Below are 23,104 nucleotides of genomic sequence, written 5' to 3'. Positions count from 1 at the left end.
AGTATGGAAACAGGGAGACACAGGGCAGGAGTGTGGGGGAGGAGGGACTTAAGAAGAAGTGGGTTCAGAGGGGAGAGGGTTAAGAAGTGGTGGAGGGGCACAGCAGGGAGTTACAGAAGGACAGGGGAAGAGGCTGGGACAGGCTGCAGGCTGCTTACAGGTATGGGGGAGGGGGGGACCTGGCTGGCAGTAGGGATGCACACAGGAAAAGGAGAGGCAGAGGCCTGAGCCTCGGGGAAGGACATGGGGACTGGGGATGTGAGTGAAGCCATATGAGCATGAAGGCCGACACAGGAAGGTGCATCAGGACAGAGGTCGGACCCAAGACATCTGGTTTCACTATAACCAACAGGAGGTATCAGGAGCAGTGGGCCACTTGCATTTTACAGGTGACAAAACCAAAGTTCAGAGAAGTTACTGACTTGCCCAACGTCCCACAGTGGAAGAGCGTGGATTTGAACTGGGTCTCCAGGTGGGTTTCACCCAAGATGGGGGAAGGATGAGGGTAGGCGGAGGTCTGTTATGCCCCAGGAAACCAGGAGACTGAGCCGCACGAGCCCGCGGCCATCTCTCCAAAGGCGGTGCGCATGGTTCTCTCCGCTGTCCGGGCAGGTGGAAAGGGCAGTGGGGCTCACAGTGAGGACGAGACCACCTCAGGTCTGTGAATATGCACCTGCCACAGAATTCACAAGACGGGGAGTGAGAACAGGGAACCACACTGCAGGGGCCTGGCTAGGAGGTCACTGCCTCCTGTCCCAGCCAGCCCCCTGCCCTGGGAGGGAGGCCAGCGAGAGCTGGACCTGCGACAGCTCCTTACCATCGATCCATCCCTGACCCCGCACCCTGGCATTGGTGTCCACAGTGTCCAAGGCCACAGAGAAATTTTTATCTTTAACTGAGAAAGAAAAGAGAACGGGGAAGAAGAGGAAGAGGTGGAGAGTAAAAGGGGGAGGGAAGAAATCGTGAGGAAGGCAGGGCCTCAGGGCATTCCTGGGCCCCTGGGCCTGCCCTGCAGGGAGGGCCTGTGGAGGACCTGGGCCTTAGAGTGGGGCATGGAAGCAGCGAAGCAAACTCTAGGGCAGGAGTTAGACGCCTGTCTTGGACAAGAAAAGTCCTCTGGTCTGCCCAGGCCGAAAATGGTTCCCAGGGAAGCACCCTCCAGCCCCGACCTTCTCCAGGAGACAAGACTCACCTCTTCTGTCCTGCTGGAAGGCAAAGTTAGAAAAAGCCAGTTTTGCACTCTCATCCCAGGTCTCGAACAACTTCCTATCGTCCCTGGACCTGCCACAAGGCCACCGTGTTGTCAGAGCAGGGTAACCTGGTCCGGGAAGCCTTTCCCCTCACCCATCCACCCCCAGCTCACTCACCTGCCTCGGCCTTGCCTATCCCTCCTCCGGGAGCGCACGACGAACACGCTCAGCGCCACCACCACCAGCAGCAGAAGCAGGGCCCCGGCTCCCGCCAGGCCCCCGGCCAGCGCCTTCCAGGAGATGGCCACCTCGCAGCGCGGGCCCCAGAACCAGTGCGTGTCCGTGGAGAAGCAGCTGGAGGAGGGGGTTCCAGGTCAACACCCTCACCACCTCCCGCGCCAGGACAATTAGTACCCTTAGACAAGCCAGGTCCTGGCAGGTGGGCGGGGCTCCACCAGGAGATGAGTGGGCGGGACCGGAGGGGCCTGATGATTGTCCCAGCTGGCTGTGGGCGGGGCCTCACCGGCAAGAAGGACCACTCCTCTGCAGAACGCATTGGCCCTGATGGCAGTCAATGGCGCCTTCCACACCCGCTATGCATTTGGTGACACAGCGGAGCTGGTTCTTCTCCAGGAAAGGGAAGTAGAAATCCTCAAAACCTTCGGCAGCAGCGCGGCGACAGATGGCTGGGGGGTAGGTAGGGGATTGCAGACGTAAAGACCTCATCCATTCTACTCTGGGGCCTGGCTATGGTAATTCTCAAAATGGATAGAGGACTGCATTTCCGCAGGTGGCATGTCAGCGGGTAGACCGTGGAATTAGATGAGTGCAGGGAGGCTCCTCACACTCTCCTCACCTTCTCTGGTGATCCTTCCCCACGTGGAAGCTACTAACATGGACCTGAGAGGCAGCCCTGCCAGGTCAGTACCACTTGCCTCCCCGAAAGGTCTCCCCTCCTCCCTGGGAATTTCAATGGACAGATGTCCCTTGTGGGAGGGGTCCCGGCCACCTGGGGCCACTCAGCCCTTTGCCCCACCTCTCACCTTCAGGTGACAGCTCCATCCTGGTGTTGTTGTTCACCTTGATGGAGTCAGGCTTGAAACACAGGACTGGGGGGCCACAGGCACGGGTGGAACCGGGGGAGGCACAGGAAGGGACAGAGAGCGCTCTGTCAGTACGGGGGAGGTTTGGATGGGCCATGAAGGAAGGCTCCTTGGGCCTCCCTCATGTCCCCTGAATAGCCAGGGGTCCTCAGCCACCCGGAGACCTTGAACAGCTCTCTCTCCCGCAGCTCCTAGACTCTGACAACCCTTCCTTAGGCTCACCCTTGACCCGGCTTTCTGTGGACCTGTCTCTCTTCTCCTGTCTTGCCTGAGGTACCACAGGGCTGACACCTGCCCCCTCCCCCCGTAGGCCCCTGTGTGAGTTGGAGCAGGCTGGGATGGTGGCTGTGACCCTGACCCCTCCCTTCAGCCCCAGGCCCCCAGCCTCTGTTCACCCTGGTCATTCTGGCAGCTGTTCCCATCCTGGCTGACATTCTGGAGCTCCTCCTTCAAGGCCACCTTCACCTTCTCATACTCCTCCTCCACCTGGAGGCTGAAGGGTAACTCCAGCAGGACTAGATATTCCACCACGATGCTGCCATTCCTGGGGGCGGGGGTGGGGTGCAGAGAGCCTTAAAAGGTGCCCAGGCCCAAGCCACCATACAACTGTAGAAGGGCATTTCCAGACCAGCCACAGCTATGCGAGTGTTGGCAGGAAGGGGCAGAGGCAATGAGATGGGATTCCAGACTGATTATGTCCAGAAGGGGCTACTAGCTTCTGCCTTGGGCAGCCTGGGTAGGCGGAACAAGGAATGATTGACATTCTCTTTGTGTTCTCTCAAGCCGTAATCAAACCAGGCCCTTCTGGGCTCTCTGCCTCCCTCTTGCTGACCCGTCCACCAGACCAGTTGCCAACCAGAGAGACCAGCCATGGTCCCGACACCAGGCACCAGGCCTCAGGCACCACCTCCCTGCATCCAGCTGCTTCAGGGAGAGGGGAGACATCCCTCCTACAGAGGAATGAATCCTGAAAGTGATCCCCAAACACCCTTCATGGAGTAGTTTTCTTGCCTCCTCTGTCCATCCCTCTCTTTATGACATTGAATGATTCCGAAAGCAAGGGATGGCTTCTTTGGCCCTTCTTTGTGCTCCCCACCCACCACCACACACACTTGACACTGCCTCCACAGCCCCAGAAAGGGGTCCTACCTCAGAGAAAGGATCTGCACCTCCTTGAATCCCTGCACGTTTTGGTAAATCTTCTTTATCTGAAATACAAAGGATCCCGGCTCACATCTGAACCTCCAACCAGAGGACACCCCCGGGCCCAAGCTCCACTCCAAGGTCATTTAAGTTTTGAATTCCCCCCACTTCCTCCTCACCTGATCCCGGAATGTGTTCACGAAATCCCTGTAGACCTTAGAACTGTTGTCCTTGAGGTCCGCGGAAAACTCCTGGTTGACAGACACCTCCATGCCCACTTCACTGTCCACCATATCTGTACACAACATGCCCTGCTCTGGTCACTTCAATGTCTGTTCCTGTCTGATGTCACCACCACCACCTTAACCCAGAAGCTGCTCCCACTGCCCCTCTCCATGTTCCCTGAGGAATGACTGAATAGCAGAAGGGAGAAGGTAGGATTTCTGGGATGTGTTGTCCTGAGATGTGAGAAATACTGGAAGTTGGGTTGTCCCACAGTCAGTTCTGTAGTCTCTCTCTAGTCTGCCCCAGTGGGAAGAAGAATAGTGGCCCCAAAGATGTCTATGTATAATCCCCAGAACCTGGGAATATATTATGCTACATGACAAGGAGGAGCTAAAGTGGCAGAAGGAATTAAGGGTACTAATCAGCTGGCTTTAATATGAGAAAATTAACGTGGAATATCTGATTGAGCCTAGTGTAATCACAAGAATCCTTAGCAGGGGAAGAGGGACTCAGAAGAAATGAGAACCACTCAGAGGATGATGTTAAGTATGGAAAAAAGGAACAGACATGCAATGTGGCTGGCATCAAAGATGTAGCCAGGGGGCCTTGAGGAAGAAATGTAGGAGGCTGGAGAATGTGGAAAGGGCAAAGAAATGGATTCTCCCCTAGGGCTACCAGAAAGAACCCAGCCCTAGCCAATACCTTGATTTTAGCCCTGGAAGACTCAGGTTGGACTTCTAATCTACAAAATTCTACAGTAATAAATTTGCATGGTTCATCTGCTGAGTTTGTGGTAATTTGATACAACAGAAATTAGCAACACACACTGGGAGGAAATCCTAGGAAAGAGAGTGGCCCCAGTGACCTCCTGGAGGTAAGAGGGGAGGATAGGTATGGTATGGGGTAGAAGAGAGCATGAGGGAGAAAACAGGGATAAAGAGATCTGGCAAAATGGTTGGTCTCATTAAAGTGACACCTCCCAAGAGAAAGTGCAAAAAGCAACTCACCCAGATATATCTCTCTGGCAGCCAACTCGCAGTGCGAGCCATAGAAGGTTCGGGGACAGAAGCAGTGGCCCTGCGTCCAGGTGCCACCATTGTCACAAATGCCTGGGTAGCGAGTGAAAAGGGAAGTTCAGGCCAGGACTGACCATGGTCATGGAATTCAGTAGGGGAATGAGAGGGGCTAAGAAAGAGGCAGGAGATCCAACCTGGGCTGCTGATGAACCTAGACTGTGTGGCCATCTGAGTCGTGGTCAAAGTTGTCCTGCGAGATGTATGCGTAGAGAGAGTCCTGGTGTCCACCGGTATCCGTGGAACTCTGGTGATCGGTAGGCTTTGAGGTGTCAACTTGTGTGTAGTCATCATGGAAGATGAAGATCTCCTTCTACGTTTCACAGTGTGTGGGAAGGTAATGAAGCCAGGCACAGGCCAAGTATTTACAAAGTTGGAGTTGATCCAGGTCCCACTATTAGGCCTTCGTGTGCTTGGGAAAACCGTGTTGATGGGAATTCTTCCAATGTTGATAGAACTGGGAGCAGCAGTCTTGTTGGAGGGGTTAGTGTCCAGCATGGGAGGAGAAGCACCCAGTTTATCAGGGAACAGAGTTGTCGTGGTTGTGGGATTGGGAGAGGTGACCATCTCAGTAGTAGAGGTGAAAACTGATAACGGGACAGTGGGCATCGAGGTAACTTCAGCATTTGGACCCAATTCGATACATGGTGTCGTGGGAGAGGCAGACACTATTGTAACTGATATGGACTCTGGACACGGGCTGGGGGAAGACAGAGTCAGCATGGCAGTCGTCTGGGTAGGAGAGGTCATTAGGGAAGTCATGGTGGAAGAAGTTTTTGTCGTTTCAGGCGATGAAAAGGTGGGAAAAGCAGTGACAGAGGAAGGGCCTGTGTTTTCTGCACTGGACATATGAGAGGAGGTAGAAAAAGAACTACTTGTCACAGAGACCTCTGAACTTGGAATAGTGGAAGACGACATTATTGCAGGTATTGAAGAGGAGATGATGGTACCAAAAGGGGTACTTATTGCATTAGTAGAAGTAATCAGTATAGGGAAAGCTGAAGAGGGAGAGACGCCTGAAGTACTGAGAGCTGTTATGGAGGTGGGTGCTGTTGCCATCTGTGTGGTCCCAGTCTTGGCAGCTTCTGGGGTTGAGGGAGTGCGAGAGGATGCTGTGATCAAGGTGGCAGGGGGAGACGTATGCGTGGGAGTGGTGACCTCAGTCCTGCTGGTGGTAAATGTCCCAGTCAGAGATGGAGGGGTGGACGTGGACTGGGCAGCAGGGATCGTGGGTAGGGTAAACGGAGGGGTGGGGGCTGTGGTTTCAGTGGGTACTGGTTCTGTGGTTGTGAAAGATGGAAATGATACAGGCGAGCTGGGTGCTGTCAAGGTACCACTGGTCACTGGCGTAGAGACTGGAGATGTCTGAAAATGGACTGTACTTGTTTGAGTGGCTGAGGATGTGATGGGAGAAATAGAAGGAATATCTGTTGTCAGAGACTCTACAGAAACGGTACTGATAGGAGTAGCTGTGGTTCTCAAAGCAGATGAAGCAAGCAGGGTTGTGTCCCTCGTCTTGGCTGTTTGTGTAGAAGCTGCAGTGGAGGACAGTCCCAAGGCACTGGACTGATACAGGTATAGATCAGCAGTGATGGGTGCCAAAGTGGTTTCAGCCATGTCCTGCATTGAACTAGACATGCTAATTGTATCTGAGGTGAAGCTCTCTGCCTGAGGGGTCCAGGCACTGATGCTACGCATGAAAGAAGGACCTAAAGATGGACCTGGAATGCTGGTAGAGAGGAAGGGAGTTGCTGTACTTTGGATATTAGGGAACACAGATATCTCACTAGGCCTAGTGGCCCAGGGTGTCACGATATTAGAGGTTCTTCCTGTATTATGGGTAGTGGGGAAAGATGGGATATTATCTCTGGTGGGGGTGGACGTAACAGACAGGGAAAGTGTGAAGCTGAGGTCGGTCTTGGAGGCGGAGGAACCAGCAGAAACCATGACTGTGGACTGGGTGCTGGCTAGGAACAGGGTAGACACCTCTGCACTGTCAGACGATGCAGGCACATTCATGGATGTCTGCACAATACTGGAGCTAGGGGTCATGTCAGTGGGCAGAGGGCTGGTGTTCGGGGTGGAGGCGGAGGCGGGCTCTGTGCTGGGGGCAGGTGGAGGGGAGCGAGGCACCCCCGTGGACGAGGTCGGGCTATTGGTGGCCACGGGAGTGGAGGTGGTGGACGCGGGAGCATAGAGTGTGCTGCTGGGCGTGGCGGAGGATGTGACGGACGGCGGAGAGGGCACCTCCGTGGCGACAGGCTGGCTAGAGGCGTCACTGGGAGGAGTCGCCGTGGTGGTGGGGTGCGGGGGCGGCCCACTGGTGCTCGGGGCAGGTGGGCTGGCCGCCTCGGCCGGAGTGGTACTGGCCCTGGTACTGCCGGAGGCCGGGGAGGAGGCGCCTAGCGATGTGGCGGGGATGGTGCTGGAGCCGAAGGGAGTCGCCGTGCTGCGGGGAGTGGTGAAGAAGGAGGTGGCGGCCGGCGTGCTGGCCGAGGTTGCCTGGACAGGGAAGGTGCTGTGTGTGCGGTGGGTGGTGGGGCCGGAGGAGATGATGCCGGTGGTGGGGATGGTGGCGGCGGCGGCGGGCGTGGGCGTGGCCGAGGCCGTGGGGGTGGGGGTGGGTGTGTCTGAGGGGCTGGCCAGGGCGCGTGTGGAGCCGAGGTCCACGGCGGAGGTGGCGGTGGTGGATGGAGCCGCGGGCCCGGTGGATGTGGCCTCGGTGGTGGCGGGCGTGGAGCTGGGGGCTCGCGTCCTGACCGAGGAGGGAGGGAGAGTCGTGGATGTGTGCAGCGTGGCGGAGGCCGGGAGGGGTGAGGTGAAGGCGGAAGTGAGGGTGCTCCCGCTGGAGTAGATGGTGGAAGAGGTGAGGACCGGAGCGCTGGGCGGTGCTGTGGGCGTGGGTGTGGTCACCCGGAGGGTGCTAGCCGCCCCGGTGGTGTGTGCCGCGGCGGCAGAGGCCAGAGTGGCCGTGAGGGAGGTGGCCGGGGCTGCGGTGTCCCTGGGAGTGGCGACCTGCGTGCTGGACCCGGTGGGCGTGCTGGCGGGGGGCGAGGGGCCGGCCGTGGTGTGGGTGGTGGGGAGTGTGGTCATGTCGGTGGGCAGAGGGCTGGTGTTCGGGGTGGAGGCGGAGGCGGGCTCTGTGCTGGGGGCAGGTGGAGGGGAGCGAGGCACCCCCGTGGACGAGGTCGGGCTGTTGGTGGCCACGGGAGTGGAGGTGGTGGACGCGGGAGCATAGAGTGTGCTGCTGGGCGTGGCGGAGGATGTGACGGACGGCGGAGAGGGCACCTCCGTGGCGACAGGCTGGCTAGAGGCGTCACTGGGAGGAGTCGCCGTGGTGGTGGGGTGCGGGGGCGGCCCACTGGTGCTCGAGGCAGGTGGGCTGGCCGCCTCGGCCGGAGTGGTACTGGCCCTGGTACTGCCGGAGGCCGGGGAGGAGGCGCCTAGCGATGTGGCGGGGATGGTGCTGGAGCCGAAGGGAGTCGCCGTGCTGCGGGGAGTGGTGAAGATGGAGGTGGCGGCCGGCGTGCTGGCCGAGGTTGCCTGGACAGGGAAGGTGCTGTGTGTGCGGTGGGTGGTGGGGCCGGAGGAGATGATGCCGGTGGTGGGGATGGTGGCGGCGGCGGCGGGCGTGGGCGTGGCCGAGGCCGTGGGGGTGGGGGTGGGTGTGTCTGAGGGGCTGGCCAGGGCGCGTGTGGAGCCGAGGTCCACGGCGGAGGTGGCGGTGGTGGATGGAGCCGCGGGCCCGGTGGATGTGGCCTCGGTGGTGGCGGGCGTGGAGCTGGGGGCTCGCGTCCTGACCGAGGAGGGAGGGAGAGTCGTGGATGTGTGCAGCGTGGCGGAGGCCGGGAGGGGTGAGGTGAAGGCGGAAGTGAGGGTGCTCCCGCTGGAGTAGATGGTGGAAGAGGTGAGGACCGGAGCGCTGGGCGGTGCTGTGGGCGTGGGTGTGGTCACCCGGAGGGTGCTAGCCGCCCCGGTGGTGTGTGCCGCGGCGGCAGAGGCCAGAGTGGCCGTGAGGGAGGTGGCCGGGGCTGCGGTGTCCCTGGGAGTGGCGACCTGCGTGCTGGACCCGGTGGGCGTGCTGGCGGGGGGCGAGGGGCCGGCCGTGGTGTGGGTGGTGGGGGGTGTGGTCATGTCGGTGGGCAGAGGGCTGGTGTTCGGGGTGGAGGCGGAGGCGGGCTCGGTGCTGGGGGCAGGTGGAGGGGAGCGAGGCACCCCCGTGGACGAGGTCGGGCTGTTGGTGGCCACGGGAGTGGAGGTGGTGGACGCGGGAGCATAGAGTGTGCTGCTGGGCGTGGCGGAGGATGTGACGGACGGCGGAGAGGGCACCTCCGTGGCGACAGGCTGGCTAGAGGCGTCACTGGGAGGAGTCGCCGTGGTGGTGGGGTGCGGGGGCGGCCCACTGGTGCTCGGGGCAGGTGGGCTGGCCGCCTCGGCCGGAGTGGTACTGGCCCTGGTACTGCCGGAGGCCGGGGAGGAGGCGCCTAGGGATGTGGCGGGGATGGTGCTGGAGCCGAAGGGAGTCGCCGTGCTGCGGGGAGTGGTGAAGATGGAGGTGGCGGCCGGCGTGCTGGCCGAGGTTGCCTGGACAGGGAAGGTGCTGTGTGTGCGGTGGGTGGTGGGGCCGGAGGAGATGATGCCGGTGGTGGGGATGGTGGCGGCGGCGGCGGGCGTGGGCGTGGCCGAGGCCGTGGGGGTGGGGGTGGGTGTGTCTGAGGGGCTGGCCAGGGCGCGTGTGGAGCCGAGGTCCACGGCGGAGGTGGCGGTGGTGGATGGAGCCGCGGGCCCGGTGGATGTGGCCTCGGTGGTGGCGGGAGTGGAGCTGGGGGCTCGCGTACTGACCGAGGAGGGAGGGAGAGTCGTGGATGTGTGCAGCGTGGCGGAGGCCGGGAGGGGTGAGGTGAAGGCGGAAGTGAGGGTGCTCCCGCTGGAGTAGATGGTGGAAGAGGTGAGGACCGGAGCGCTGGGCGGTGCTGTGGGCGTGGGTGTGGTCACCCGGAGGGTGCTAGCCGCCCCGGTGGTGTGTGCCGCGGCGGCAGAGGCCAGAGTGGCCGTGAGGGAGGTGGCCGGGGCTGCGGTGTCCCTGGGAGTGGCGACCTGCGTGCTGGACCCGGTGGGCGTGCTGGCGGGGGGCGAGGGGCCGGCCGTTGTGTGGGTGGTGGGGAGTGTGGTCATGTCGGTGGGCAGAGGGCTGGTGTTCGGGGTGGAGGCGGAGGCGGGCTCGGTGCTGAGGGCAGGTGGAGGGGAGCGAGGCACCCCCGTGGACGAGGTCGGGCTGTTGGTGGCCACGGGAGTGGAGGTGGTGGACGCGGGAGCATAGAGTGTGCTGCTGGGCGTGGCGGAGGATGTGACGGACGACGGAGAGGGCACCTCCGTGGCGACAGGCTGGCTAGAGGCGTCACTGGGAGGAGTCGCCGTGGTGGTCGGGTGCGGGGGCGGCCCACTGGTGCTCGGGGCAGGTGGGCTGGCCGCCTCGGCCGGAGTGGTACTGGCCCTGGTACTGCCGGAGGCCGGGGAGGAGGCGCCTAGCGATGTGGCGGGGATGGTGCTGGAGCCGAAGGGAGTCGCCGTGCTGCGGGGAGTGGTGAAGATGGAGGTGGCGGCCGGCGTGCTGGCCGAGGTTGCCTGGACAGGGAAGGTGCTGTGTGTGCGGTGGGTGGTGGGGCCGGAGGAGATGATGCCGGTGGTGGGGATGGTGGCGGCGGCGGCGGGCGTGGGCGTGGCCGAGGCCGTGGGGGTGGGGGTGGGTGTGTCTGAGGGGCTGGCCAGGGCGCGTGTGGAGCCGAGGTCCACGGCGGAGGTGGCGGTGGTGGATGCGGCCGCGGGCCCGGTGGATGTGGCCTCGGTGGTGGCGGGCGTGGAGCTGGGGGCTCGCGTCCTGACCGAGGAGGGAGGGAGAGTCGTGGATGTGTGCAGCGTGGCGGAGGCCGGGAGGGGTGAGGTGAAGGCGGAAGTGAGGGTGCTCCCGCTGGAGTAGATGGTGGAAGAGGTGAGGACCGGAGCGCTGGGCGGTGCTGTGGGCGTGGGTGTGGTCACCCGGAGGGTGCTAGCCGCCCCGGTGGTGTGTGCCGTGGCGGCAGAGGCCAGAGTGGCCGTGAGGGAGGTGGCCGGGGCTGCGGTGTCCCTGGGAGTGGCGACCTGCGTGCTGGACCCGGTGGGCGTGCTGGCGGGGGGCGAGGGGCCGGCCGTGGTGTGGGTGGTGGGGGGTGTGGTCATGTCGGTGGGCAGAGGGCTGGTGTTCGGGGTGGAGGCGGAGGCGGGCTCTGTGCTGGGGGCAGGTGGAGGGGAGCGAGGCACCCCCGTGGACGAGGTCGGGCTGTTGGTGGCCACGGGAGTGGAGGTGGTGGACGCAGGAGCATAGAGTGTGCTGCTGGGCGTGGCGGAGGATGTGACGGACGGCGGAGAGGGCACCTCCGTGGCGACAGGCTGGCTAGAGGCGTCACTGGGAGGAGTCGCCGTGGTGGTGGGGTGCGGGGGCGGCCCACTGGTGCTCGGGGCAGGTAGGCTGGCCGCCTCGGCCGGAGTGGTACTGGCCCTGGTACTGCCGGAGGCCGGGGAGGAGGCGCCTAGCGATGTGGCGGGGATGGTGCTGGAGCCGAAGGGAGTCGCCGTGCTGCAGGGAGTGGTGAAGATGGAGGTGGCGGCCGGCGTGCTGGCCGAGGTTGCCTGGACAGGGAAGGTTCTGTGTGTGCGGTGGGTGGTGGGGCCGGAGGAGATGATGCCGGTGGTGGGGATGGTGGCGGCGGCGGCGGGCGTGGGCGTGGCCGAGGCCGTGGGGGTGGGGGTGGGTGTGTCTGAGGGGCTGGCCAGGGCGCGTGTGGAGCCGAGGTCCACGGCGGAGGTGGCGGTGGTGGATGGAGCCGCGGGCCCGGTGGATGTGGCCTCGGTGGTGGCGGGCGTGGAGCTGGGGGCTCGCGTCCTGACCGAGGAGGGAGGGAGAGTCGTGGATGTGTGCAGCGTGGCGGAGGCCGGGAGGGGTGAGGTGAAGGCGGAAGTGAGGGTGCTCCCGCTGGAGTAGATGGTGGAAGAGGTGAGGACCGGAGCGCTGGGCGGTGCTGTGGGCGTGGGTGTGGTCACCCGGAGGGTGCTAGCCGCCCCGGTGGTGTGTGCCGCGGCGGCAGAGGCCAGAGTGGCCGTGAGGGAGGTGGCCGGGGCTGCGGTGTCCCTGGGAGTGGCGACCTGTGTGCTGGACCCGGTGGGCGTGCTGGCGGGGGGCGAGGGGCCGGCCGTGGTGTGGGTGGTGGGGAGTGTGGTCATGTCGGTGGGCAGAGGGCTGGTGTTCGGGGTGGAGGCGGAGGCGGGCTCTGTGCTGGGGGCAGGTGGAGGGGAGCGAGGCACCCCCATGGACGAGGTCGGGCTGTTGGTGGCCACGGGAGTGGAGGTGGTGGACGCGGGAGCATAGAGTGTGCTGCTGGGCGTGGCGGAGGATGTGACAGACGGCGGAGAGGGCACCTCCGTGGCGACAGGCTGGCTAGAGGCGTCACTGGGAGGAGTCGCCGTGGTGGTGGGGTGCGGGGGCGGCCCACTGGTGCTCGGGGCAGGTGGGCTGGCCGCCTCGGCCGGAGTGGTACTGGCCCTGGTACTGCCGGAGGCCGGGGAGGAGGCGCCTAGCGATGTGGCGGGGATGGTGCTGGAGCCGAAGGGAGTCGCCGTGCTGCGGGGAGTGGTGAAGATGGAGGTGGCGGCCGGCGTGCTGGCCGAGGTTGCCTGGACAGGGAAGGTGCTGTGTGTGCGGTGGGTGGTGGGGCCGGAGGAGATGATGCCGGTGGTGGGGATGGTGGCGGCGGCGGCGGGCGTGGGCGTGGCCGAGGCCGTGGGGGTGGGGGTGGGTGTGTCTGAGGGGCTGGCCAGGGCGCGTGTGGAGCCGAGGTCCACGGCGGAGGTGGCGGTGGTGGATGGAGCCGCGGGCCCGGTGGATGTGGCCTCGGTGGTGGCGGGCGTGGAGCTGGGGGCTCGCGTCCTGACCGAGGAGGGAGGGAGAGTCGTGGATGTGTGCAGCGTGGCGGAGGCCGGGAGGGGTGAGGTGAAGGCGGAAGTGAGGGTGCTCCCGCTGGAGTAGATGGTGGAAGAGGTGAGGACCGGAGCGCTGGGCGGTGCTGTGGGCGTGGGTGTGGTCACCCGGAGGGTGCTAGCCACCCCGGTGGTGTGTGCCGCGGCGGCAGAGGCCAGAGTGGCCGTGAGGGAGGTGGCCGGGGCTGCGGTGTCCCTGGGAGTGGCGACCTGCGTGCTGGACCCGGTGGGCGTGCTGGCGGGGGGCGAGGGGCCGGCCGTGGTGTGGGTGGTGGGGGGTGTGGTCATGTCGGTGGGCAGAGGGCTGGTGTTCGGGGTGGAGGCGGAGGCAGGCTCTGTGCTGGGGGCAGGTGGAGGGGAGCGAGGCACCCCCGTGGACGAGGTCGGGCTGTTGGTGGCCACGGGAGTGGAGGTGGTGGACGCGGGAGCATAGAGTGTGCTGCTGGGCGTGGCGGAGGATGTGACGGACAGCGGAGAGGGCACCTCCGTGGCGACAGGCTGGCTAGAGGCGTCACTGGGAGGAGTCGCTGTGGTGGTGGGGTGCGGGGGCGGCCCACTGGTGCTCGGGGCAGGTGGGCTGGCCGCCTCGGCCGGAGTGGTACTGGCCCTGGTACTGCCGGAGGCCGGGGAGGAGGCGCCTAGCGATGTGGCGGGGATGGTGCTGGAGCCGAAGGGAGTCGCCGTGCTGCGGGGAGTGGTGAAGATGGAGGTGGCGGCCGGCGTGCTGGCCGAGGTTGCCTGGACAGGGAAGGTGCTGTGTGTGCGGTGGGTGGTGGGGCCGGAGGAGATGATGCCGGTGGTGGGGATGGTGGCGGCGGCGGCGGGCGTGGGCGTGGCCGAGGCCGTGGGGGTGGGGGTGGGTGTGTCTGAGGGGCTGGCCAGGGCGCGTGTGGAGCCGAGGTCCACGGCGGAGGTGGCGGTGGTGGATGGAGCCGCGGGCCCGGTGGATGTGGCCTCGGTGGTGGCGGGCGTGGAGCTGGGGGCTCGCGTCCTGACCGAGGAGGGAGGGAGAGTCGTGGATGTGTGCAGCGTGGCGGAGGCCGGGAGGGGTGAGGTGAAGGCGGAAGTGAGGGTGCTCCCGCTGGAGTAGATGGTGGAAGAGGTGAGGACCGGAGCGCTGGGCGGTGCTGTGGGCGTGGGTGTGGTCACCCGGAGGGTGCTAGCCGCCCCGGTGGTGTGTGCCGCGGCGGCAGAGGCCAGAGTGGCCGTGAGGGAGGTGGCCGGGGCTGCGGTGTCCCTGGGAGTGGCGACCTGCGTGCTGGACCCGGTGGGCGTGCTGGCGGGGGGCGAGGGGCCGGCCGTGGTGTGGGTGGTGGGGAGTGTGGTCATGTCGGTGGGCAGAGGGCTGGTGTTCGGGGTGGAGGCGGAGGCGGGCTCTGTGCTGGGGGCAGGTGGAGGGGAGCGAGGCACCCCCGTGGACGAGGTCGGGCTGTTGGTGGCCACGGGAGTGGAGGTGGTGGACGCGGGAGCATAGAGTGTGCTGCTGGGCGTGGCGGAGGATGTGACGGACGGCGGAGAGGGCACCTCCGTGGCGACAGGCTGGCTAGAGGCGTCACTGGGAGGAGTCGCCGTGGTGGTGGGGTGCGGGGGCGGCCCACTGGTGCTCGGGGCAGGTGGGCTGGCCGCCTCGGCCGGAGTGGTACTGGCCCTGGTACTGCCGGAGGCCGGGGAGGAGGCGCCTAGCGATGTGGCGGGGATGGTGCTGGAGCCGAAGGGAGTCGCCGTGCTGCGGGGAGTGGTGAAGATGGAGGTGGTGGCCGGCGTGCTGGCCGAGGTTGCCTGGACAGGGAAGGTGCTGTGTGTGCGGTGGGTGGTGGGGCCGGAGGAGATGATGCCGGTGGTGGGGATGGTGGCGGCGGCGGCGGGCGTGGGCGTGGCCGAGGCCGTGGGGGTGGGGGTGGGTGTGTCTGAGGGGCTGGCCAGGGCGCGTGTGGAGCCGAGGTCCACGGCGGAGGTGGCGGTGGTGGATGGAGCCGCGGGCCCGGTGGATGTGGCCTCGGTGGTGGCGGGCGTGGAGCTGGGGGCTCGCGTCCTGACCGAGGAGGGAGGGAGAGTCGTGGATGTGTGCAGCGTGGCGGAGGCCGGGAGGGGTGAGGTGAAGGCGGAAGTGAGGGTGCTCCCGCTGGAGTAGATGGTGGAAGAGGTGAGGACCGGAGCGCTGGGCGGTGCTGTGGGCGTGGGTGTGGTCACCCGGAGGGTGCTAGCCGCCCCGGTGGTGTGTGCCGCGGCGGCAGAGGCCAGAGTGGCCGTGAGGGAGGTGGCCGGGGCTGCGGTGTCCCTGGGAGTGGCGACCTGCGTGCTGGACCCGGTGGGCGTGCTGGCGGGGGGCGAGGGGCCGGCCGTGGTGTGGGTGGTGGGGAGTGTGGTCATGTCGGTGGGCAGAGGGCTGGTGTTCGGGGTGGAGGCGGAGGCGGGCTCGGAGCTGGGGGCAGGTGTAGGGGAGCGAGGCACCCCCGTGGACGAGGTCGGGCTGTTGGTGGCCACGGGAGTGGAGGTGGTGGACGCGGGAGCATAGAGTGTGCTGCTGGGCGTGGCGGAGGATGTGACGGACGGCGGAGAGGGCACCTCCGTGGCGACAGGCTGGCTAGAGGCGTCACTGGGAGGAGTCGCCATGGTGGTGGGGTGCGGGGGCGGCCCACTGGTGCTCGGGGCAGGTGGGCTGGCCGCCTCGGCCGGAGTGGTACTGGCCCTGATACTGCCGGAGGCCGGGGAGGAGGCGCCTAGCGATGTGGCGGGGATGGTGCTGGAGCCGAAGGGAGTCGCCGTGCTGCGGGGAGTGGTGAAGATGGAGGTGGCGGCCGGCGTGCTGGCCGAGGTTGCCTGGACAGGGAAGGTGCTGTGTGTGCGGTGGGTGGTGGGGCCGGAGGAGATGATGCCGGTGGTGGGGATGGTGGCGGCGGCGGCGGGCGTGGGCGTGGCCGAGGCCGTGGGGGTGGGGGTGGGTGTGTCTGAGGGGCTGGCCAGGGCGCGTGTGGAGCCGAGGTCCACGGCGGAGGTGGCGGTGGTGGATGGAGCCGCGGGCCCGGTGGATGTGGCCTCGGTGGTGGCGGGCGTGGAGCTGGGGGCTCGCGTCCTGACCGAGGAGGGAGGGAGAGTCGTGGATGTGTGCAGCGTGGCGGAGGCCGGGAGGGGTGAGGTGAAGGCGGAAGTGAGGGTGCTCCCGCTGGAGTAGATGGTGGAAGAGGTGAGGACCGGAGCGCTGGGCGGTGCTGTGGGCGTGGGTGTGGTCACCCGGAGGGTGCTAGCCGCCCCGGTGGTGTGTGCCGCGGCGGCAGAGGCCAGAGTGGCCGTGAGGGAGGTGGCCGGGGCTGCGGTGTCCCTGGGAGTGGCGACCTGCGTGCTGGACCCGGTGGGCGTGCTGGCGGGGGGCGAGGGGCCGGCCGTGGTGTGGGTGGTGGGGAGTGTGGTCATGTCGGTGGGCAGAGGGCTGGTGTTCGGGGTGGAGGCGGAGGCGGGCTCGGTGCTGGGGGCAGGTGGAGGGGAGCGAGGCACCCCCGTGGACGAGGTCGGGCTGTTGGTGGCCACGGGAGTGGAGGTGGTGGACGCGGGAGCATAGAGTGTGCTGCTGGGCGTGGCGGAGGATGTGACGGACGGCGGAGAGGGCACCTCCGTGGCGACAGGCTGGCTAGAGGCGTCACTGGGAGGAGTCGCCGTGGTGGTGGGGTGCGGGGGCGGCCCACTGGTGCTCGGGGCAGGTGGGCTGGCCGCCTCGGCCGGAGTGGTACTGGCCCTGGTACTGCCGGAGGCCGGGGAGGAGGCGCCTAGCGATGTGGCGGGGATGGTGCTGGAGCCGAAGGGAGTCGCCGTGCTGCGGGGAGTGGTGAAGATGGAGGTGGCGGCCGGCGTGCTGGCCGAGGTTGCCTGGACAGGGAAGGTGCTGTGTGTGCGGTGGGTGGTGGGGCCGGAGGAGATGATGCCGGTGGTGGGGATGGTGGCGGCGGCGGCGGGCGTGGGCGTGGCCGAGGCCGTGGGGGTGGGGGTGGGTGTGTCTGAGGGGCTGGCCAGGGCGCGTGTGGAGCCGAGGTCCACGGCGGAGGTGGCGGTGGTGGATGGAGCCGCGGGCCCGGTGGATGTGGCCTCGGTGGTGGCGGGCGTGGAGCTGGGGGCTCGCGTCCTGACCGAGGAGGGAGGGAGAGTCGTGGATGTGTGCAGCGTGGCGGAGGCCGGGAGGGGTGAGGTGAAGGCGGAAGTGAGGGTGCTCCCGCTGGAGTAGATGGTGGAAGAGGTGAGGACCGGAGCGCTGGGCGGTGCTGTGGGCGTGGGTGTGGTCACCCGGAGGGTGCTAGCCGCCCCGGTGGTGTGTGCCGCGGCGGCAGAGGCCAGAGTGGCCGTGAGGGAGGTGGCCGGGGCTGCGGTGTCCCTGGGAGTGGCGACCTGCGTGCTGGACCCGGTGGGCGTGCTGGCGGGGGGCGAGGGGCCGGCCGTGGTGTGGGTGGTGGGGAGTGTGGTCATGTCGGTGGGCAGAGGGCTGGTGTTCGGGGTGGAGGCGGAGGCGGGCTCTGTGATGGGGGCAGGTGGAGGGGAGCGAGGCACCCCCGTGGACGAGGTCGGGCTGTTGGTGGCCACGGGAGTGGAGGTGGTGGACGCGGGAGCATAGAGTGTGCTGCTGGGCGTGGCGGAGGATGTGACGGACGGCGGAGAGGGCACCTCCGTGGCGACAGGCTGGCTAGAGGCGTCACTGGGAGGAGTCGCCGTGGTGGTGGGGTGCGGGGGCGGCCCACTGGTGCTCGGGGCAGGTGGGCTGGCCGCCTCGGCCGGAGTGGTACTGGCCCTGGTACTGCCGGAGGCCGGGGAGGAGGCGCCTAGCGATGTGGCGGGGATGGTGCTGGAGCCGAAGGGAGTCGCCGTGCTGCGGGGAGTGGTGAAGATGGAGGTGGCGGCCGGCGTGCTGGCCGAGGTTGCCTGGACAGGGAAGGTGCTGTGTGTGCGGTGGGTGGTGGGGCCGGAGGAGATGATGCCGGTGGTGGGGATGGTGGCGGCGGCGGCGGGCGTGGGCGTGGCCGAGGCCGTGGGGGTGGGGGTGGGTGTGTCTGAGGGGCTGGCCAGGGCGCGTGTGGAGCCGAGGTCCACGGCGGAGGTGGCGGTGGTGGATGGAGCCGCGGGCCCGGTGGATGTGGCCTCGGTGGTGGCGGGCGTGGAGCTGGGGGCTCGCGTCCTGACCGAGGAGGGAGGGAGAGTCGTGGATGTGTGCAGCGTGGCGGAGGCCGGGAGGGGTGAGGTGAAGGCGGAAGTGAGGGTGCTCCCGCTGGAGTAGATGGTGGAAGAGGTGAGGACCGGAGCGCTGGGCGGTGCTGTGGGCGTGGGTGTGGTCACCCGGAGGGTGCTAGCCGCCCCGGTGGTGTGTGCCGCGGCGGCAGAGGCCAGAGTGGCCGTGAGGGAGGTGGCCGGGGCTGCGGTGTCCCTGGGAGTGGCGACCTGCGTGCTGGACCCGGTGGGCGTGCTGGCGGGGGGCGAGGGGCCGGCCGTGGTGTGGGTGGTGGGGAGTGTGGTCATGTCGGTGGGCAGAGGGCTGGTGTTCGGGGTGGAGGCGGAGGCGGGCTCGGTGCTGGGGGCAGGTGGAGGGGAGCGAGGCACCCCCGTGGACGAGGTCGGGCTGTTGGTGGCCACGGGAGTGGAGGTGGTGGACGCGGGAGCATAGAGTGTGCTGCTGGGCGTGGCGGAGGATGTGACGGACGGCGGAGAGGGCACCTCCGTGGCGACAGGCTGGCTAGAGGCGTCACTGGGAGGAGTCGCCGTGGTGGTGGGGTGCGGGGGCGGCCCACTGGTGCTCGGGGCAGGTGGGCTGGCCGCCTCGGCCGGAGTGGTACTGGCCCTGGTACTGCCGGAGGCCGGGGAGGAGGCGCCTAGCGATGTGGCGGGGATGGTGCTGGAGCCGAAGGGAGTCGCCGTGCTGCGGGGAGTGGTGAAGATGGAGGTGGCGGCCGGCGTGCTGGCCGAGGTTGCCTGGACAGGGAAGGTGCTGTGTGTGCGGTGGGTGGTGGGGCCGGAGGAGATGATGCCGGTGGTGGGGATGGTGGCGGCGGCGGCGGGCGTGGGCGTGGCCGAGGCCGTGGGGGTGGGGGTGGGTGTGTCTGAGGGGCTGGCCAGGGCGCGTGTGGAGCCGAGGTCCACGGCGGAGGTGGCGGTGGTGGATGGAGCCGCGGGCCCGGTGGATGTGGCCTCGGTGGTGGCGGGCGTGGAGCTGGGGGCTCGCGTCCTGACCGAGGAGGGAGGGAGAGTCGTGGATGTGTGCAGCGTGGCGGAGGCCGGGAGGGGTGAGGTGAAGGCGGAAGTGAGGGTGCTCCCGCTGGAGTAGATGGTGGAAGAGGTGAGGACCGGAGCGCTGGGCGGTGCTGTGGGCGTGGGTGTGGTCACCCGGAGGGTGCTAGCCGCCCCGGTGGTGTGTGCCGCGGCGGCAGAGGCCAGAGTGGCCGTGAGGGAGGTGGCCGGGGCTGCGGTGTCCCTGGGAGTGGCGACCTGCGTGCTGGACCCGGTGGGCGTGCTGGCGGGGGGCGAGGGGCCGGCCGTGGTGTGGGTGGTGGGGAGTGTGGTCATGTCGGTGGGCAGAGGGCTGGTGTTCGGGGTGGAGGCGGAGGCGGGCTCTGTGATGGGGGCAGGTGGAGGGGAGCGAGGCACCCCCGTGGACGAGGTCGGGCTGTTGGTGGCCACGGGAGTGGAGGTGGTGGACGCGGGAGCATAGAGTGTGCTGCTGGGCGTGGCGGAGGATGTGACGGACGGCGGAGAGGGCACCTCCGTGGCGACAGGCTGGCTAGAGGCGTCACTGGGAGGAGTCGCCGTGGTGGTGGGGTGCGGGGGCGGCCCACTGGTGCTCGGGGCAGGTGGGCTGGCCGCCTCGGCCGGAGTGGTACTGGCCCTGGTACTGCCGGAGGCCGGGGAGGAGGCGCCTAGCGATGTGGCGGGGATGGTGCTGGAGCCGAAGGGAGTCGCCGTGCTGCGGGGAGTGGTGAAGATGGAGGTGGCGGCCGGCGTGCTGGCCGAGGTTGCCTGGACAGGGAAGGTGCTGTGTGTGCGGTGGGTGGTGGGGCCGGAGGAGATGATGCCGGTGGTGGGGATGGTGGCGGCGGCGGCGGGCGTGGGCGTGGCCGAGGCCGTGGGGGTGGGGGTGGGTGTGTCTGAGGGGCTGGCCAGGGCGCGTGTGGAGCCGAGGTCCACGGCGGAGGTGGCGGTGGTGGATGGAGCCGCGGGCCCGGTGGATGTGGCCTCGGTGGTGGCGGGCGTGGAGCTGGGGGCTCGCGTCCTGACCGAGGAGGGAGGGAGAGTCGTGGATGTGTGCAGCGTGGCGGAGGCCGGGAGGGGTGAGGTGAAGGCGGAAGTGAGGGTGCTCCCGCTGGAGTAGATGGTGGAAGAGGTGAGGACCGGAGCGCTGGGCGGTGCTGTGGGCGTGGGTGTGGTCACCCGGAGGGTGCTAGCCGCCCCGGTGGTGTGTGCCGCGGCGGCAGAGGCCAGAGTGGCCGTGAGGGAGGTGGCCGGGGCTGCGGTGTCCCTGGGAGTGGCGACCTGCGTGCTGGACCCGGTGGGCGTGCTGGCGGGGGGCGAGGGGCCGGCCGTGGTGTGGGTGGTGGGGAGTGTGGTCATGTCGGTGGGCAGAGGGCTGGTGTTCGGGGTGGAGGCGGAGGCGGGCTCGGTGCTGGGGGCAGGTGGAGGGGAGCGAGGCACCCCCGTGGACGAGGTCGGGCTGTTGGTGGCCACGGGAGTGGAGGTGGTGGACGCGGGAGCATAGAGTGTGCTGCTGGGCGTGGCGGAGGATGTGACGGACGGCGGAGAGGGCACCTCCGTGGCGACAGGCTGGCTAGAGGCGTCACTGGGAGGAGTCGCCGTGGTGGTGGGGTGCGGGGGCGGCCCACTGGTGCTCGGGGCAGGTGGGCTGGCCGCCTCGGCCGGAGTGGTACTGGCCCTGGTACTGCCGGAGGCCGGGGAGGAGGCGCCTAGCGATGTGGCGGGGATGGTGCTGGAGCCGAAGGGAGTCGCCGTGCTGCGGGGAGTGGTGAAGATGGAGGTGGCGGCCGGCGTGCTGGCCGAGGTTGCCTGGACAGGGAAGGTGCTGTGTGTGCGGTGGGTGGTGGGGCCGGAGGAGATGATGCCGGTGGTGGGGATGGTGGCGGCGGCGGCGGGCGTGGGCGTGGCCGAGGCCGTGGGGGTGGGGGTGGGTGTGTCTGAGGGGCTGGCCAGGGCGCGTGTGGAGCCGAGGTCCACGGCGGAGGTGGCGGTGGTGGATGGAGCCGCGGGCCCGGTGGATGTGGCCTCGGTGGTGGCGGGCGTGGAGCTGGGGGCTCGCGTCCTGACCGAGGAGGGAGGGAGAGTCGTGGATGTGTGCAGCGTGGCGGAGGCCGGGAGGGGTGAGGTGAAGGCGGAAGTGAGGGTGCTCCCGCTGGAGTAGATGGTGGAAGAGGTGAGGACCAGAGCGCTGGGCGGTGCTGTGGGCGTGGGTGTGGTCACCCGGAGGGTGCTAGCCGCCCCGGTGGTGTGTGCCGCGGCGGCAGAGGCCAGAGTGGCCGTGAGGGAGGTGGCCGGGGCTGCGGTGTCCCTGGGAGTGGCGACCTGCGTGCTGGACCCGGTGGGCGTGCTGGCGGGGGGCGAGGGGCCGGCCGTGGTGTGGGTGGTGGGGAGTGTGGTCATGTCGGTGGGCAGAGGGCTGGTGTTCGGGGTGGAGGCGGAGGCGGGCTCTGTGCTGGGGGCAGGTGGAGGGGAGCGAGGCACCCCCGTGGACGAGGTCGGGCTGTTGGTGGCCACGGGAGTGGAGGTGGTGGACGCGGGAGCATAGAGTGTGCTGCTGGGCGTGGCGGAGGATGTGACGGACGGCGGAGAGGGCACCTCCGTGGCGACAGGCTGGCTAGAGGCGTCACTGGGAGGAGTCGCCGTGGTGGTGGGGTGCGGGGGCGGCCCACTGGTGCTCGGGGCAGGTGGGCTGGCCGCCTCGGCCGGAGTGGTACTGGCCCTGGTACTGCCGGAGGCCGGGGAGGAGGCGCCTAGCGATGTGGCGGGGATGGTGCTGGAGCCGAAGGGAGTCGCCGTGCTGCGGGGAGTGGTGAAGATGGAGGTGGCGGCCGGCGTGCTGGCCGAGGTTGCCTGGACAGGGAAGGTGCTGTGTGTGCGGTGGGTGGTGGGGCCGGAGGAGATGATGCCGGTACTGGGGATGGTGGCGGCGGCGGCGGGCGTGGGCGTGGCCGAGGCCGTGGGGGTGGGGGTGGGTGTGTCTGAGGGGCTGGCCAGGGCGCGTGTGGAGCCGAGGTCCACGGCGGAGGTGGCGGTGGTGGATGGAGCCGCGGGCCCGGTGGATGTGGCCTCGGTGGTGGCGGGCGTGGAGCTGGGGGCTCGCGTCCTGACCGAGGAGGGAGGGAGAGTCGTGGATGTGTGCAGCGTGGCGGAGGCCGGGAGGGGTGAGGTGAAGGCGGAAGTGAGGGTGCTCCCGCTGGAGTAGATGGTGGAAGAGGTGAGGACCGGAGCGCTGGGCGGTGCTGTGGGCGTGGGTGTGGTCACCCGGAGGGTGCTAGCCGCCCCGGTGGTGTGTGCCGCGGCGGCAGAGGCCAGAGTGGCCGTGAGGGAGGTGGCCGGGGCTGCGGTGTCCCTGGGAGTGGCGACCTGCGTGCTGGACCCGGTGGGCGTGCTGGCGGGGGGCGAGGGGCCGGCCGTGGTGTGGGTGGTGGGGAGTGTGGTCATGTCGGTGGGCAGAGGGCTGGTGTTCGGGGTGGAGGCGGAGGCGGGCTCTGTGCTGGGGGCAGGTGGAGGGGAGCGAGGCACCCCCGTGGACGAGGTCGGGCTGTTGGTGGCCACGGGAGTGGAGGTGGTGGACGCGGGAGCATAGAGTGTGCTGCTGGGCGTGGCGGAGGATGTGACGGACGGCGGAGAGGGCACCTCCGTGGCGACAGGCTGGCTAGAGGCGTCACTGGGAGGAGTCGCCGTGGTGGTGGGGTGCGGGGGCGGCCCACTGGTGCTCGGGGCAGGTGGGCTGGCCGCCTCGGCCGGAGTGGTACTGGCCCTGGTACTGCCGGAGGCCGGGGAGGAGGCGCCTAGCGATGTGGCGGGGATGGTGCTGGAGCCGAAGGGAGTCGCCGTGCTGCGGGGAGTGGTGAAGATGGAGGTGGCGGCCGGCGTGCTGGCCGAGGTTGCCTGGACAGGGAAGGTGCTGTGTGTGCGGTGGGTGGTGGGGCCGGAGGAGATGATGCCGGTGGTGGGGATGGTGGCGGCGGCGGCGGGCGTGGGCGTGGCCGAGGCCGTGGGGGTGGGGGTGGGTGTGTCTGAGGGGCTGGCCAGGGCGCGTGTGGAGCCGAGGTCCACGGCGGAGGTGGCGGTGGTGGATGGAGCCGCGGGCCCGGTGGATGTGGCCTCGGTGGTGGCGGGCGTGGAGCTGGGGGCTCGCGTC

At 67.6% G+C, this 23,104-nt stretch overlaps 1 protein-coding gene across 1 annotated transcript; it reads right to left on the bottom strand.

Moving 5' to 3' along the window:
• Nucleotides 1-520: 520 nt before the first annotated feature.
• Nucleotides 521-15,357, bottom strand: LOC128043706 (mucin-3A-like). The gene is made up of 28 exons (XM_052636073.1): nt 15,161-15,357; nt 14,782-15,061; nt 14,155-14,523; nt 13,717-13,995; nt 13,114-13,482; nt 12,682-12,954; nt 12,073-12,441; nt 11,659-11,913; nt 10,948-11,400; nt 10,507-10,872; nt 9,466-10,359; nt 8,866-9,318; nt 7,909-8,277; nt 7,495-7,749; nt 6,868-7,236; nt 6,626-6,759; nt 6,043-6,269; nt 4,872-5,732; nt 4,669-4,770; nt 3,616-3,731; nt 3,443-3,501; nt 2,689-2,837; nt 2,234-2,299; nt 1,714-1,876; nt 1,368-1,544; nt 1,193-1,281; nt 818-895; nt 521-600 (listed from the first exon to the last, which is right to left on the bottom strand). Exons 1-28 carry the CDS (start codon nt 15,355-15,357, stop codon nt 521-523), a joined length of 7,851 nt encoding a protein of 2,616 aa, XP_052492033.1.
• Nucleotides 15,358-23,104: the final 7,747 nt, after the last annotated feature.

Source organism: Budorcas taxicolor, chromosome 2 (genome assembly GCF_023091745.1).
Source record: "Budorcas taxicolor isolate Tak-1 chromosome 2, Takin1.1, whole genome shotgun sequence".
Classification (NCBI taxonomy): Eukaryota; Metazoa; Chordata; class Mammalia; order Artiodactyla; family Bovidae; genus Budorcas; species Budorcas taxicolor.
Note: the sequence above shows the minus strand (reverse complement) of the source record. Positions and strands in the feature narration are given on the sequence as shown.

Bases quoted from the DNA above. Each gene is read 5' to 3' on its own strand.
- LOC128043706 (XM_052636073.1), bottom strand. From the start codon at position 15,357: ATGGCGACTCCTCCCAGTGACGCCTCTAGCCAGCCTGTCGCCACGGAG. The intron at 1,282-1,367 runs GTGAGTGAGCTG...GCCTTGTGGCAG, and splicing joins GATAGGCAAGGCCGAGGCAG to GTCCAGGGACGATAGGAAGT. The intron at 896-1,192 runs GTGAGTCTTGTC...TTTCTTTCTCAG, and splicing joins CTTCCAGCAGGACAGAAGAG to TTAAAGATAAAAATTTCTCT.